Genomic DNA, 15912 nt, shown 5'->3' on the forward strand with positions numbered 1-15912 from the left:
AAGACCAGAATAACTACTTCTAAAATATTACATAAGAGTGTAAAGCCAAAATGCCTGGAGCCACTGTGTATGACTTAGCCAGAGACTCCTGCTTTCTTCTCTCTAGTGCCACTGATTTAAAAATAGCAGCTATTGACAGAAATGAAGTCAGGGGCTGCATTTTATTGCAGTGACCAGCTAGAAAACCCCTCTGGCTACATATACATCTTTGCAGACACCTTTAGGTGGGGTGGAGGGCTTTAAGACAGGTAGAAACAAGGTAAGACTTTTTACAGAGAATTGAGCATCGCTCTTAGAGATAAAGAACACAAGATTTGAAGATAAAGGAATCCAGGATCATATTAGATCATCTGGTCCAAATACAATCCTCAGTTGTTTCAGGCAGTATTTAATTCTCAGCCTTTTCTGTGAGACACTATGAAGTTTTTAATATATGTTATAATATATAAAAATTATATGCTATAATACATAACATATATGTTATAATGTTTTATATATATATATGTTATAATATATGTTATATAACATATATTTATTAATATAGAAATATATTTTCTTCACCTCCATGGTAGCCCTTCTTTTGCATCCCTTCTTTGCTGCCTGAGCAGTTTTGTGATCCAACATTCAGCTCTAAGTCATCTCAAAAACGATGACATGACACCTGACAACAAAGTGAGCATTTTTCGCATGACAGTACAGTGAGACAATGCATGGCAGTGTGATGTATTAGGTCTTTAAAAATACATGCAACAGAATGTGCATACAGAGTGTTCATATAAAACATTTTTTCAAATTACTTAAATAGAATATAATCAGCTATGTGGAAAGTTTCCATGTGATGCTTAGAGATATTATTCTTATATTTTTCCTTAACTAACTGGCATTTTTCAGACATTGTTAAATCCTCACCCTGTTCTGACTTTCTAAGTCTTTTTTTCTCTCTAGGTCATGCAAGTGTATATGTACCAATCTTAGACATGGGCAAAATCAAAAAGACTGCAACAAAATAATTTATCTCTAAATTGAAGTGCCACAAAAAATAACACAAATTTTCAGCACAAAGATGGCTTGAGTTATCGTGATCAGGTAATGTACATAAAATCAACTCCTCAGATTTTTGGAATTTCTATGAGTATTACTGTTTGTTTACAGTAGTAAAAGGTAGTTTTTATCTTTTCTTTCCAAAGGGCTCTAAGGAACTCTGGAAGAAGGAGCATTAACACTTGCCTTCCTGTGCACACATGTGGCTGTTCTCCCTCTCAGATGCAGTGGTCAAAGGATGGGCAACACGCTTGTGCTACATAAACACTTTTTACAGATCTTACTGCCACAATTAAGGTCTGGGGTTATTTCTACTCATTTCCAGTGATAAAAAAGTCCAGTACTTCAGTCCAGCACCATCTTTCCAGAGCCAGAAAATTTGCAGAGATTTGAAAACAACAATACTTATTCAGCTGCTGAAAGAAGTTGATGGAAGATGGATTCAAAGCTAGGTATTTTATCAAAACAGTCTTCCTCCTTCCACCTCCCCCTATCCTTCCATTTAGTTAGAGACAGGCACCATACCTAACCATGTCCACCATGGCTTCCTGCCCCTTCTCTGCAGCAGTGCTTTTTCAACTTATCCAAAGCGGGTAGAAAGGTGTTACACTTAAACAGAATAGGCTTCTAAGGAAGAAATACCAATAAATCACTGCATACAGAGATAATGCATGGAAATTATTTATGCCAGGTTTCCAAGTTCTCAAGGTCCTGACTATCTTTTTGTTACACCTATTTTCACTAGGAAGATTAGACTGAAGTTCATGCCAATGTTTCTGTAATCCCCAGTTAATCAGTTGATCAGCTTTTTTCTCCATGTTCCACTACCTAACACATCTTGACAGATGGCAGAAAAGCCATTCTCTGGTTCAGAGGATGAACCTATAGCTGTTTTATATGAGTTGGAAAAACTTCAAAACCAAAACCTGCAAGCACCTCATCAGAGAATGCATGACAGACTCACTGACAAGTGTGGTCAACATCCTTGCAGACAAATCAGGAAACTGAATGGAACACATTCTGTGTCAGTTTTTGGGTATTCAGCTGTTTTTTAAAATATTTGGTTGGTGGGAAAATGGGAAAATCTACAGCAGGTTTTCTGAAATTACAAGGCACATTTTCCAATTCTCCCAGAAAAATCGAAAAATCACTTGCCAGCACAGCTGTTGTAAAGGTACAATGGGTGAATGGGGAGTTCAAGAAAATAGCTAAAAAAAAAGCAGAACCTTCTCTTCTTTCTGTTTAAGTCAGATTTTAGATCATCTTTCCTTAAAGAAATTGATTCTGCAGGCACAGTTGAACATGAGTGTTCAATTCACGAAGAGGCAGCCACACAGGTTAAATGGGAATAAATCTTAGTTTTCCTTTTCTCTTAAATATTAACTAAGGCAAAGTTAAAGAAGGAAGACATTTCACATGTACCTAAACCTGTCTATCACTATACAAATTTCCAAGAAGCTGCATATTATTTACCCATTCTGTAAAGGCATTACAAATCACTGCATTTTCTCATGAGGCATAACCTGAACAGCACAAATGCTCTCTGCAGACCCTGAAAATGTTATTTTACTTTTTTTCTTTCGTTAGTTTTCTCAGCTTTTTGCTGTTTTTCTCCTTAGGAGTCAGAACCAATTCCTTATTTTTTTTCTATTTACTGTTTGTTGGATGACAATTCTTCATTTGAAATGTATTTTATATTTATTTCAGGTCCAGCAAATATCTTAACTTGTGCAAAATTAACCAAATAAGCACAATGAAGAAACTGTCTGGACTAGCATGGCTCCCTAATCTATAGAAAAATAAATTATTTTCTTTTAGATCACAGATTGACTATATTAAACATAAGGGCCCCTTTAATTTTTAGAAAGTGAAAGCTTTCTGCTGTTTGTCTTTTAACAAAAACGATGAAGTACCAAACCACACATATGCCTGAACATACCTGTTGTTAGCATTACTGCTTCAGTCCTCAAAAATATCTGCAAGCTGAAAAGCCGATCTCAGGAAAAAGAGACAAATAAAACACCCTCCAGAGTTTATAGTAACAGCTGATTCTCACTATAAAGGAGCAGATGGGACTCATGCAAATGGTATCAGGAAATGGTTTGCATAACATCTAAGCTATCATGAAGATATTAGATATTCTAACAAGAGAGAAAACATTATACTTCTAAAGGCAATTTTATGCTCTAGAAAGATAAAGCACTATTTTTATAAACTCAGTTCCTCATGTTATTTGTTATCTTTAGATAGGATAATTTTTCCAAGTACTAATAGTTCAATTGACATAAACTAAATTTGTCCTAGCTTAATATTTGTACCTATTGAATCGTTACAAATTGTTTTTATAGTGTAACTACAGGAACAATTAAGATACAGAGGATTAGTTGACAATGCCAACTGTAAACTGTCCCTGTTTAACCAATACAAATGAATGGCAAAACTTCTACAAGTCTAAAAGTATAAAAAATATGCAGCTTTATAATAAAGAATATATCTTCATTTTCTTGAGGAAAACCCTTTTTACTACAAGAAAGGTGGGAAAGTTATTCCTGAACTTCAGTCCTACCTCATTAAACCATCAGAGTGCTACAGAAGAACACCAAAGTGCAAAATTTTCCTGCTAAAGGGGTGTTATAAAATATCACTGAGAAGTGGCAATAAGAAATAGTTGTTAATTCCAGAAGCATCTTTGTTGATAAGGTAAAAGTTTGCAAGATCAAAAGGCAGTTGAAAAGGAGGAAGAGTATCATTTGCTTTGTTTCTGGAAGACTTAGAGGGTGTCACACAAAGACTAATAAAGGATGGTAGACATGTAGTTTTCTTTGTCAAAGAGTACTAAAATTCTGCTGTTTCAGAGATTTAACAAACCCATGGGAGACTACAAAAGTGTTAGAAGCTATGCCTTAAAAAGACCCTAAGCTGGAAATAAATGTGCACTGGGTCTCTAAAAATGTCCCACCTACTTGCCCTGTTTGTATTTTGTTCTGGACACGTCCATACAACCACTGTGATGGAGAAAAACAGAAGTACAAACTATTCAGTTTTGATCTCTGTGCAGTAATTAAGGACTCAGTATTCTTTGTAGCCTGCTCGACTGCCTAGAAACGAAAAGCTTTTCCTTACAGTCTCTCTGCGTCTTTCTTTTTTAACACCTGCATTCCTCCTCTGAAACACCTCACCACACAGCAACAGGAGAGTGGCTCTGTCATTGCCACACCCTTCTCAAAGGAAGTGGCACTGCTCTTAGGTCCCCAAAGCTCTCTCTCCTCAGGCTGGACGAGTCCAGGTCACCCAGTCCCTTTTGGTCTCCTATCACTGACATACTGGCTCTCCAATGGACTTGTCACAGGCTATTGAAGTCTTTCCTGTACAAGGAAAGGGGGACAAAACTTGACACAGTAGCTGCGCTCAATAATTGAGTTGTGCCTTGTAATACAAAAAGCAGTGGATGCAAAGTGGACTTCTTGGTAATAATTTCTTTGTTCAGAAAAAAAATATATGCTCTCTTCTTATTCAATCATCTTAAACCATTGCTAATAATGTAAGTTGCTTAGCTAAAAGGTAGTGGAATATTTCAAATCTCCTGAGCTCCTCTAAAGAGAGCAGAGAAGTTTCATTGAAGGTAAATTGGCCCCCATCAAAGTCATCTAAAATATTGCTATTGATTTGCAGAGATACAGAATATGATTCTTCATAGCTTCCTTACAGCTGAAGAGTCAAGTACCAAGATTTTTATTAAAAGCAATTCAATGTGAAGTGCTACCCAGATATTCCCACTATTGTCAGATATGACAAATGTTTGAACACACAGAGGAAAGGTAGAGAAGCCAACTAGGCAGCTGCTAGTACACTGATAATGTTCTTTGGCTTTAACAGCACTGAGAACAGTGAAAAACACAACAGAAACTTTACTTTTAATGAATTTCTGTAGAAAGCAAGCAAGTAACTTCAAACAACAGCTGATTGTCCTGGATGTACCTGCAGACACTTTGTTCCAAAGAGATTGTGAAGTACAACACAAAACCTGAACATCAGTAAAGAGAAAGAATCTAAAGGAAGAATGCTAGAATCTTTTGAAGCATGATGAGGTGAAGAAGAAAAGCAGAGTGTTAATAATATGCTAGAAGTATAACATGTAAAAACATATTGATCTGCAAGTTCTAAAAATTGGTGGAACGTATCTGTAATAGGGAAAAAACTTCAGTTTGTTTCAACAGAGATTTTTAAAAACCCCAGCTGCACTTAAACCCTCTGAGCCACATAGAACACCAGAAGGGAAGTTTTAAAGAACTTTCAAGTCAACATTTGACATTCCTAAGGTATTTAAATTTCAAGAAAAGCTCTACTCCACAGAATTCTTTAACACCCACCCCCCAACTCAGTCTAAGAAACACAAATCAGCAGTACAGTGGTCCTGGCTGAACCTGAGATTAGTTCTTACAGAAGGACAAAGGGATTGCTGACAGAGGGACTTTTTTTCCAGGTATTTTCACAGTATTTTGCACAGAAATTGCAAACACTTTTCCCAGAAACAGGTAAAAGAAATATCTTTGTCTTCTCCCCATTTTTCTCTAAAGCATCATATTTTTTTCTCAGCTTTTCAAAAGAGGATCCACAGAATTACAGCAGTATTTCATTAGAGTCACATCAAACATCAGCAACTCTTCCCCAAATAAACCACAATCAATCAATTAGACCACTTCAGTGGTAAAGATGTTAAACAGCTGATTAATGTTTAATGTCCAAATCCTTACAAAGAAAAAGAGGCAATAAATAACACATAAAAAATCTCAAGGGAACAAAAGTCTTACTTTCTGTGAAGTTCTGTACATGTGATTTGCTTACATAATGTCAGTGCAAAAATACCTGTCCTTAGATGTACAAAGAAACTTGAAAAAATAGATATAAACATACCTGGTCCAATGCAGAACGATGCAATGATTGCAAGGATACAAAATATACTGAGGTAAGGAAGCCAGTGCACAGTATTCTGGGTAGATAAAAGACATTAATTTTAAACTTATTGTACATATCACAGATATTTTTAAAAACTTGCAGATAATAGATAATGTTTTCCATGATTCTTGATCTACTTCAGAATTTAGTCTGGGTTACTTTAGAAAATCACAGCATTTCTGTAGGGCCTTATTGGATGATTTCCATTTAAAGGCCTTGGTTCTGTGAAATCGCTGTAGAGAAACACCAGACAAGTGATGTACCACAGAGTCAGAACACTAAAAAAATCACAATTTCTTGTGCTTAAGCTGTAGGCATCCTGGAACATCGAACACATTCAATGTCTCCATCCACCTCAGGTATTTCAGTCATGTTTAAAAAGAGCATCTAGGATGCCCCACAGAGTTTCAAAGTTCACCAGTCAAAGGCTTGGCTGAAGACTATACATGACAGGCTGACATTTGGTAGGAGAACCAGGTATCTGAACCTTGGAAAGCCACAGTCCAGGGCTTTTCAGCTGTAATCTGATTTTGCAGTCAAGGAAGGCTATATATGCTATCTTTATTTCTAAGTATATTTTTGTCTATTGAGACCTCTAAATGCCAGGAACTTGAAATGCAAAGAGCTATTCTTGTGGAGTTTGCAGGACATTGTTTCTTAATCACATACGTGAATGCTCGATTCTAATACTAATAGTTGAGAAAAAAACCATGGCTGCCCTTTCTTTCTTTCTCAAGCAGGTGGGGTTTTCCCTCAGCAAAGTGTGAATGATATTTTCATTAGTTTTGCTATTTTTGAAAGGTTTGTTAAGATACACGTAAGTGTACTATCGCTACCTTGAGTGGCGCTGTAAAAATATTCTTGCTAAAGAAAGCAATTATTTTTTCCAGTGTTAAGGGAAAGCCCCTATTTTCTGATCTTTTCCAGTTCTAGTCTGGGTTATTTCCCTAGTTATGTGGAAACCATGTTCTCCTGGACATTAACATTAACCAAAAGGGTTGTAGATCTATCAAACTTACACAATCTAGGAAGCAAATACAAGGTCTCTGAGAAGGAGAAAGTGTAAATATACAGTAGATAAAAATTTCTCTAAGATTTAGCCTATTTGTTTCGTGATCCTTTCTTCAAAGCAACACTCTTAACACATTGAGATCCTTTCGAAAAAGGTAAAACTGAAAGGCATTTAGACTTCAGGGATTTAAAATAGCTGAAGGTCCTCACACCCCAGCTTGGCTTAAAAAGATCTGGAAGGGAATTTTTCACTTGTCATACAAAATATACAATAACATTTCTCTTCAGGAGGAGAGCTGTTTCACAGCTGTCCTGGCAGGTGTGTGAACTAAAGCTTTATTGTGATGTACATACAGGCAAATCAAATAAAAATGCAATGGTGTGGCACAGACCTGCCAGTCAACCTGACTTAATGACTCCTTTCAAACAAGAAACAGGATTTGGAAGTCAGGTTAATGCACCACACGTGAATCAAAACCAGCAGGAAAACACCTTGATGAAACACCACCCAAACCCACGCCATTGCAAATATCAGTTTCACTTCTCTAAAATCCTTAGGAACACGAACAAACCACATTACTACACAGGTGGAAGCCAAACAATGAAAATTACTCAGGACCAGAGTTTAAACTGGTTTTATAAATTCTGCTCTGATAATTTGAAGCACCTGTGGAACTGAGTGCTAATAACATCTGATAACTTAGAACCCTATCATCATAGACACATTGATTGAAAAAGACCTTTAAAGCTCATCAAGTTCCAAGCCCCCTGCAATGAGCAGAGACATCTTCAACTAAATCAGTTTGTTTGGGGCCCTGTCCAACCTAGTCTTGAATGTTTCCAGAGATGGGACATCAACCATTCCTCTGGACAACCTGTTCAACGCTTCACCACCCTCATTACAAAACATTTTTTTCTTATATCTAATACAATTTGACCCTGGTTTAGTTTAAAATTATTACCCCTTGCACTATCATAACAGGCCCTGCTAAAAACTCTATTCCCATGTTTCTTCCAGGGCCAAATGTCCTCCAAAGGATAAGTCTTTATATTGCCTGTACAAATACCAGAAAAGTGACTTGACAGAAACATCAAACGTGGAAAAATTTCACTAAAAAAAAATTTTAACCTAAAATATGAGCGATATATAAAGCATGAAAGAAATCTCAGAGAGAGTTAATTACAAACCAAGATGCACCCACAGAATATGGATAAACTGTTTATTCAGCTATGGCTAATATTGTCTTCATAATAGTTCATGATATGCATAGATCTTTGTATTAAGGAGTCTGAATGTGAGACTTTAAGAAAGTCCCTATAGCTTTTTAATGCAAAACTCTGAAGCAAACAGATTCATAAATTAGTGCAAGTGACCTTTCACTCCTCATGACAAACTGATTAAAAACAGTGGCTTATGCAGGAATGTTGAGACAAACCAGTATCAAGCATGTTTAAAATAAGTAAAAGAGACAGTAAAAACATGCAGTGACCCTAGTGTTACCTGTAAAGTCAGGGAGACGGTGAGTACTGCGAAGAAGATGATCATCAACCCAAAACCCCCAATGAGGAGAGGCCTGCGCCCAAGCCGTTCAATAACTAAACCCTGGAAAACAAAAAGTGACATTCGACTTTCTTCAGAAAACACTGAAGAACTTGGACCATGAAATATGTTCTACTAGTAAATATGAAGATCTAAACTAAAACCATGAGTGTTGATTTTGCACTGTTCATAAGTTATGATGTTCATAATTGTGCTCGCATTTATATCTGCAAAATTTAATGTGTTTGAAACAAGTCAGCGTGGCATCCTTATCAGAAAAAAATTGTTCATTGTTTGTCTGGCTTACAAATATGCACTAAATTTCTATGATAATATTCTTACAAGATGTAATTTTTAAAAGTTAGTATGTTGAAGTGAATTATAGTCTCTTGCTTTTGCATTTTGACTGTTTCCTAATACATCTATCTGAATTTAAGCTTAAAACATTTAAAATTTGAGATTTAAACTTTTTAGCATAAGTTACTTAAATTTATTAACTCAAAATTTATTTTAAATCTCTTTTTTTCTCAAATATAGAATAAGCATTTAGTTGTTATTTTGGATAATCAGCATAATTAGAATATCCAAGAAAAAGAAATCCACGCAGCAGAAAACTTTGGCCACACAAGTGATTTTAACTCTGATATTTGTGCAGTTACACCCATTTTGAATTTATAATTAGCATCTGAATATAAGACACAAAATCTGAATATTTATCTGCTAGAGAAAAAAAAATGAAGAATTTCTTAAAAAGCTGTAACTTGAAACTCTGTTAGTCTGACTCATTACAATAGGCTAATACATACTTTGTCATAACAGCTGATGTACTTTTCATGTTGGTAACTACTATACACTCAGCTCAGCTTTCTTATGAGAAAAATAAAAGGATTTAATGAAGATTAAAATATACCACTTCAAATAAGTTAAAGTCAGAATCATAAAACTGTTTGCTGTATCATTATTTACTGGAGACTGAATGCCATCCTCTGCACATCCTTTGAGGAAAAAATATAACGGGCAGCTAAAATGAAATCTGGAGTAATACCCTTGATTTTGGGAAACAACACACATCACTCCACTGGGAGCATCTAGAAGAAATGTGTTAAAGCAAAGTACGGAGACAGCCACAGATGAAATGCCTTGAGATGCAAGTGCTTCTACCTCAGTCTGGGGCTCACCAGTAGATTTCAGGACAGGCTTGTCTGTCCTAAACACATGTTGATGTTACACCCTGAGCTGAACTTCCCCAGCAGAGGGATGCTCTGTGATGCTGCAGATCACTGAAAGCATCTCTGTGACAGGATTTTGCATTCTTTGTTTCTTTAAATGGTGAAATATGCTAACTTGGACAATTTCCACCGCTTCCATAATGGAATTTGGAATTTTGGAAAGACCTGCACTGATATCAGTAAGATCTTATGAGGTCCAAATGTTTCAAAACTGCTACTGCTTCACTGTAAAAACCTTCACAAGACAACAGCTATTTCCCATTATGATTAATGAATCCATCTTGCAAACACATGTGACCCCACAGACACTGAACCAAGAGACAACTTCAATGGCTTTGAGGGCTAAAAACTTATTTGATAGGTTTGTAAGACCCATTTTCTGCAAATTCTGCAAGAGACTTCTGCAACAGATGTTTTACATGTAATTTGGAGTGGATTATATGTTCAGCAATAAATGCTGCACATGAAATTTGACATATGTGCAATATATCTATTTTTTTTTTCCATTGCTGGATTGATGGTCATGATCAAGCAATCTTGATGTTAAACACCTGGGGGGTTTTGTATTAAAACAGGGTCAGGGATGATGCTTCTCTTAGAGGGAAAATGTTCATAGATGCCCCTCATACAAAATATGGGAAAAATGTATTATATCATTTTCTCTTGTAAAACTCAAAGCAAAACAAATTCCAGTAAGGAAGGACAGTTTGGACTTAGTCTCCCATATCAGCAAGTTTCACTGGTGAAAGCAATGCTGGTTTTCAGGTTGTAAACAGACAATCTGAATTTTTTAGTTATGATTATACAAATCCATAACTTGTTCACTTGCAAAACCCACTAAAATGCTTATGACTCATAAGAAGAGGAAGATGATTCACCACTTTCCAAGTATTTATAGTTCTGAATGCTCCACTGCTATGCACTGGTAACTGTTACCTACTGAAGATCTCTAGCAAGTCAAAATATACTGTACAGTAGAATAAATGAAATAACAAGAAATCCAGTGTATGCTCAAGTACAGACAACAGAAGAACATTACAACTCTTCTGTGATAACACCTGAGTTATGTGCTGGGCTGTGTAGGCTGATGTTTGTTTCTGTGTGATCATAACCATGCATTTGTAGAAACCTATACCCAGTCATGATGGTTAACACAGCTGAAATTACTGAAAATGTGCAAAAAATATTGCAACAAAACATTTCTCAGCACAAATGTTTTGTGATAAAAAGGCAACTGATATACAAACTACATTAACAGTTCACACAACTTACTTCTGTCTGTCAGGAAACACTTGTGAACAGAGTCAAAGAAGCAAATGTCAACCTTTTTGCTTGAGTCAGCTGCAGATACCAGGGCTGACATAATGAAAGCAGAGTGTGATAAAATAGATCAGACAAGCTTCCTTGGACGAAATGTATGTGCAAACAAATCCTGCAGTCCAAACAGGAGGTTACTGCATACTGTTCCCTACTTATATCCTGGCCCTAAATTATACTAAGCAAATCCTTTCAGGTTTTCCTGATGTCTCAGCTCTATGAAGAAGTTTGCTCTATAAGTTAATGTCAAGAATAGCCACACTTTCTTTCTCATGTGTTTTGGATATAGGTCTGAGTGAGATTCTGTGACTAGATTCAAACTTAACACGGCAAGCTAACACTGTGTTATTTCTATTTTAAATATCGGGATTAAAACGGATAACCTCATTTATATCACTTTATGGCACAAAGTGTAATATCTTGTACCCAGGAAAAGGAGAGGAACAGCAGACTGAGAATTATAAATTGGGGGGGTTTGATTCATATTTTGATGTTTATCCATTAGTCAACTGTATGAATTATTCATTAAAAAAAAAAAAGGCTATTGTATTTAAGTACCTAAACTGGAATTTACAGGCCTAGTATCAACTTTGACTACATAAGCAAAAGCCTTAAATAAATCTCTGTCTGCAAGGCTGTCTCATCCATTTGCCTGTATCTGTATTAAAGCCATGACAGGACAAGATCTTATACAACTTCTGCAGGTACCTGTCAAGTTTACTGTCAGTAAAGCATGGAATTGATTGCTACATTTCTAAGCTCAGTCTGAAGTATTTTGCAGTAAGGCATGTTTAATCAGCTTCACTTGGCAGTGAAATTTTCTATTCACTAGAGATGCTTTCCACACTCGATACCTGCCAAGACCAGCATAGCCAAGATGTAGCCCATGAAAGGACTTCTCTTAGCCAGCCCCTTTTGCTTCAGCAGGGCTTGGCAATAGCCCCTAGGGCAGCACAAAAACATTAATTTCCTTATTCCTATTCTGTCCCTTCAGTAAACTGTAGATATTTCTGAAGCAAAGCTCCTTCTAGTGATTTAGTTGTTAAATGCATTAAGCTATCATGTTTATGCTATGAAAGTCAGACTAGACTCAACCTTGATCTGTGACAGCTTATTGTGGCTGATGCCTTATTTTCTAATGATGGTATTTGAATACCCTAATGCAGATAGTTCTGAATAGACTGATAAAAGGATTACTCAAACCCAATGCTTTTAATCCTCAGCAGCAGGAGATACATCTTTAAAACTTTCAATTTCTGAATATATCCTACAAAAGATTTTTTAACTACATAAATGCAGCCTTTAACCATGTACACGCTGGGTCTGGTTGAAAGGCAGACCTTCATGAGGAGAAGGTCTTGGAGAGGACCTTGGAGAAGGTCTTTTTCTTCTGGAAGGAACTACACAGATACTTCTACACATGTAGTCCTCATCTATTCAAAAGTCCATAAGACAATTAAAAAGCAGTAATGTCTTTACCTAAAGGCAATCCCGTTGATCACCTGTGGGCTAAGGCAGTGTGTATTAACACAACCTCTCTCTGCAGTCCACCCTGCAGAGAAAATATGCCCAAAAGCCTCTGGCCTTTGACAAGCACCATGATCTGAGACACTGCTTGCCCAATCTCTTTTCTACTGCTGTCTCTATCTGGGCTACTACAGACCAAGATATTACCCTCAAATTCTGGTAAGCCTTGAGCAACAACTTGTCAGGGTGAGGAGAGAAAGAGGGAGAAATGCCATGTTTGCCTCATCCTTGCTCTCTCTACTTAAATCCCGCTGGGAATTATGGGCATGTGAAGGGTGATTCTGACTTTGTGTGAACAATGTCACAGGAGACTGAATTAAAAGAATTACTAAAAATCAGATTCAAACATAACTTCCTAGGAATGCTTTAGATTCTAGTATTTGTCACCCCATTTCTTTCACTTGCTAAGACTGGCTTTTACTGGAGCACATTTCTTTCTCTTCTGACCACAGTGGATTCAGAGTTTCAGAGGAGATACCTTGCATCATCCTGTGGAAACCATGGAGAAAATGTGTCAGAGATGAGAACACCTATGGAAGTGTCTGGAATACTCTTTATTCAAGATGTGCCGTGCACTGAGCAGGGAATACTTCCTTTTATATTGAGATTTAATAACAGTAAAAAAATCAAAGAACAAGTCTAAGAGCTCTTTCTCATGACATCCTAAAGCAGGTTAAAATCATTTTGCTAAAGAAGGCTGGCTTCCCTGACTTCTGTGTGATACTGCAAAGTATTTCCCACATTTTTTAATGGCCTAGTAATGCAATTATCTAAAATCATTCCAGACTTCACACAGCTTGTTTCTGTCACAGGATTTTAGTAACACCTTCATGCATCATCCTATGGGAAATACTTAGGGCACAGTCTTCTCAATATAGTTACATCTAGACTCTTCCTGTGAATGTTATAAGAAAACCAAATGTGGTGCCACAGATGGCAAAATTGGATGTGGGATGCTTAATTTGAATAACATTCCCTTTTATTCTGTGCTAGCTTCATGGAGGAGGGAAGGAATCTTTTCAGACCTTTACTTCTGTCTCCCTTTCCATTCACCTTGCTGCAGTGCTGAAGAAAGGCACTGGAAAATTGCTCTCTTTGCCCACTAAGAGTAAGACAACAACTAAATTAACCTGAATTGCTAAAAATTAGAAAACTGCAACAGCAATTAATCTTACTGGAGAATAACTAAATTTGTGGTATGCCCTTACTTTAGAAGTTATAGAACAGACTTCTAATAAACAGGGAATTATTTAAGCATATTCCATCCTGCTTCAAAGAATTGCATCAGGTTACATAACTTACTGCTGTAACATGTCTATGAGTAGTAAATCTATTCAGTACTTCATTCCAGAGGATACAAAACTTCAGAAACAAACTGAAATTAATGGGTACCCCACTAAAAAGTAATTGTCTAGCCAGTCCTCTAAATCAAATCTGTGTTAAATACAATGGGTGGAATTCTGTATCATTAACCAAAAATTATGCAGGAAGTTTATATTGTCTCCCTAGAGAGAAGACAGGGCATCAGGTATGCAATGCTACAACACACGTATTTCATGAAGTAAATTAGGAAGTGTTGGTGGAAGCAGAAGTTGCAGCCACATTATGTGAATCAAAGGAAAATTATGATGCATGTTTTGTCTTTCAATGTCATGTTAATATGGCTTTTGCTGGAGAGGAAGAGGGATGGAGCTGTAGGCAAAGCATTCTGCAGGAGGGCATATCAAGGGATGTGAGGCAATACAGAGCTATGAGAAGGATGGAATACTAATTGTCTTTCCTCATGGACCATATCAACATTATTACTATTGTGCTGCTGCTCCCAAGAGACACATTAAAGGGAGACTTTCAAAATTTTTCACAATCTCAGTATTTTATCTCCTAAATATTGCTGTGCCTCTCCATGAAATGCATTTCTATTTCACTGTTTTCCTTTGGCATTCGAAGGGGTCTCATCAATGGAGGTCATCAATACCAAATGTTCTTACTGAGGCTCAATCTCATGACCACCCAGTTTATGCATAATGTTCACAGATGGTACATGATTTCTAGTGGACATTCCCAATTCTATTTCATTTAAGAGGACAGAAACTATGCCTCTATAACTGATTACTGAAATCCTGGCGTTTGTTGTGAGTAAAATCTGATTTTTGCTTGCAAACACAATGTATTAAAAATACCAGAAAAAATAAGTTTTTGTCTTGCTTTCTTCTGTTTCTTCCCTGAGTAGTACAAAAGGCATGTACCTGGCTTAACATTTAAGGCTGTGAAAGAGATTTTTAAAAAAATGTCAAAAGGAGACAAAGGGAGAGGTTGGGAGTGGGAGGAATCCTCTGTCCTCAGTGCTAGGTATGAAAACTTAATGGGAAATTACTCGAATAAATAAGCTGCAAAACCTTCAACTGAAAAACTAAATTCATTTTGTTGTTCCCTTAAACAACAGCAGTGAAATATTTATGAAGATTAAGGAAATAAAATTAAGGCTAAAAAGCAGCGTGTCTTGTACTGAGAAGTTGGAAGGGAACAGAGATAGTGGTACATCAGCATTTCCAGAGGCACAGATGATAGAATTAACATGAAAAGTATTAAAAAACCCTACTCTTGAGTACAAAAGGTTACCACACATATCAGGAGCCAAAGCACACCCATCGACCTCCTCATATGTGAAGAGTGTGTTCAATAAGCCCTACAAACTGACAGCACATAAGGAATTGGAAAGATAACAGACCTTATTTAATGAATGGCTTTAATATCATGGAATCATCTCCATACAATTATCATCTGTTTTCACATAAAATAGGTGTATTCTTCACTTAAATCAGTGGTAGAATTATCATTGTTATTTTTCCATATATCTTAAACAAAGAAGCATGTGTGCAGTATCACAAAGAAGAAACCATAGGTGGTATGCACTTTCATATTTCTCTATTTCTACCTATTAAAATGAATCATTGAATCAGTCTCTTTAATTACAAAAAAATATTTAGCCGAAAGCAGATATGTGGAAATTTACAAAGAATTGTAAGAAGAAGATATTTGTGACCCTGTAGAGTCCTTATAGTCCTAGACTATAAGAAAACATATCTGATAGCTGGATTTAGTTTAACATTTTGTAGTCCACAAGCATTTACTCTGCCACTGAAAAGGACTCTTTTCATAAAACCATTCTTCTGGCATTTAAAAATCTTTTTGCTGTGTTCGGTATTGTTCAAATACAGTTGGTATAGAACATACGAAGAAAAGATTCTAACAAAGAAAGGACTGCTTGCTTGTTTGCAACTTTCCATTCCA

At 36.4% G+C, this 15912-nt stretch overlaps 1 protein-coding gene across 3 annotated transcripts in view; it reads right to left on the bottom strand.

Moving 5' to 3' along the window:
• The window catches only part of SLC2A9 (solute carrier family 2 member 9), an 80322-nt gene that overhangs the window by 20759 nt on the left and 43651 nt on the right, over positions 1-15912 (bottom strand). For all 3 annotated transcript variants that reach the window (XM_062493385.1, XM_062493384.1, XM_062493383.1), the window contains exons 9-10: positions 8510-8611; positions 5956-6031 (exon numbers count right to left, since the gene is read on the bottom strand). In XM_062493385.1, the coding sequence (XP_062349369.1) occupies positions 5956-6031; positions 8510-8611 (178 nt within the window). The remainder of the gene's footprint in view (positions 1-5955; positions 6032-8509; positions 8612-15912) is intronic.

The sequence above is a fragment of the Cinclus cinclus genome, chromosome 5, assembly GCF_963662255.1.
Source record: "Cinclus cinclus chromosome 5, bCinCin1.1, whole genome shotgun sequence".
NCBI lineage: Eukaryota > Metazoa > Chordata > Aves > Passeriformes > Cinclidae > Cinclus > Cinclus cinclus.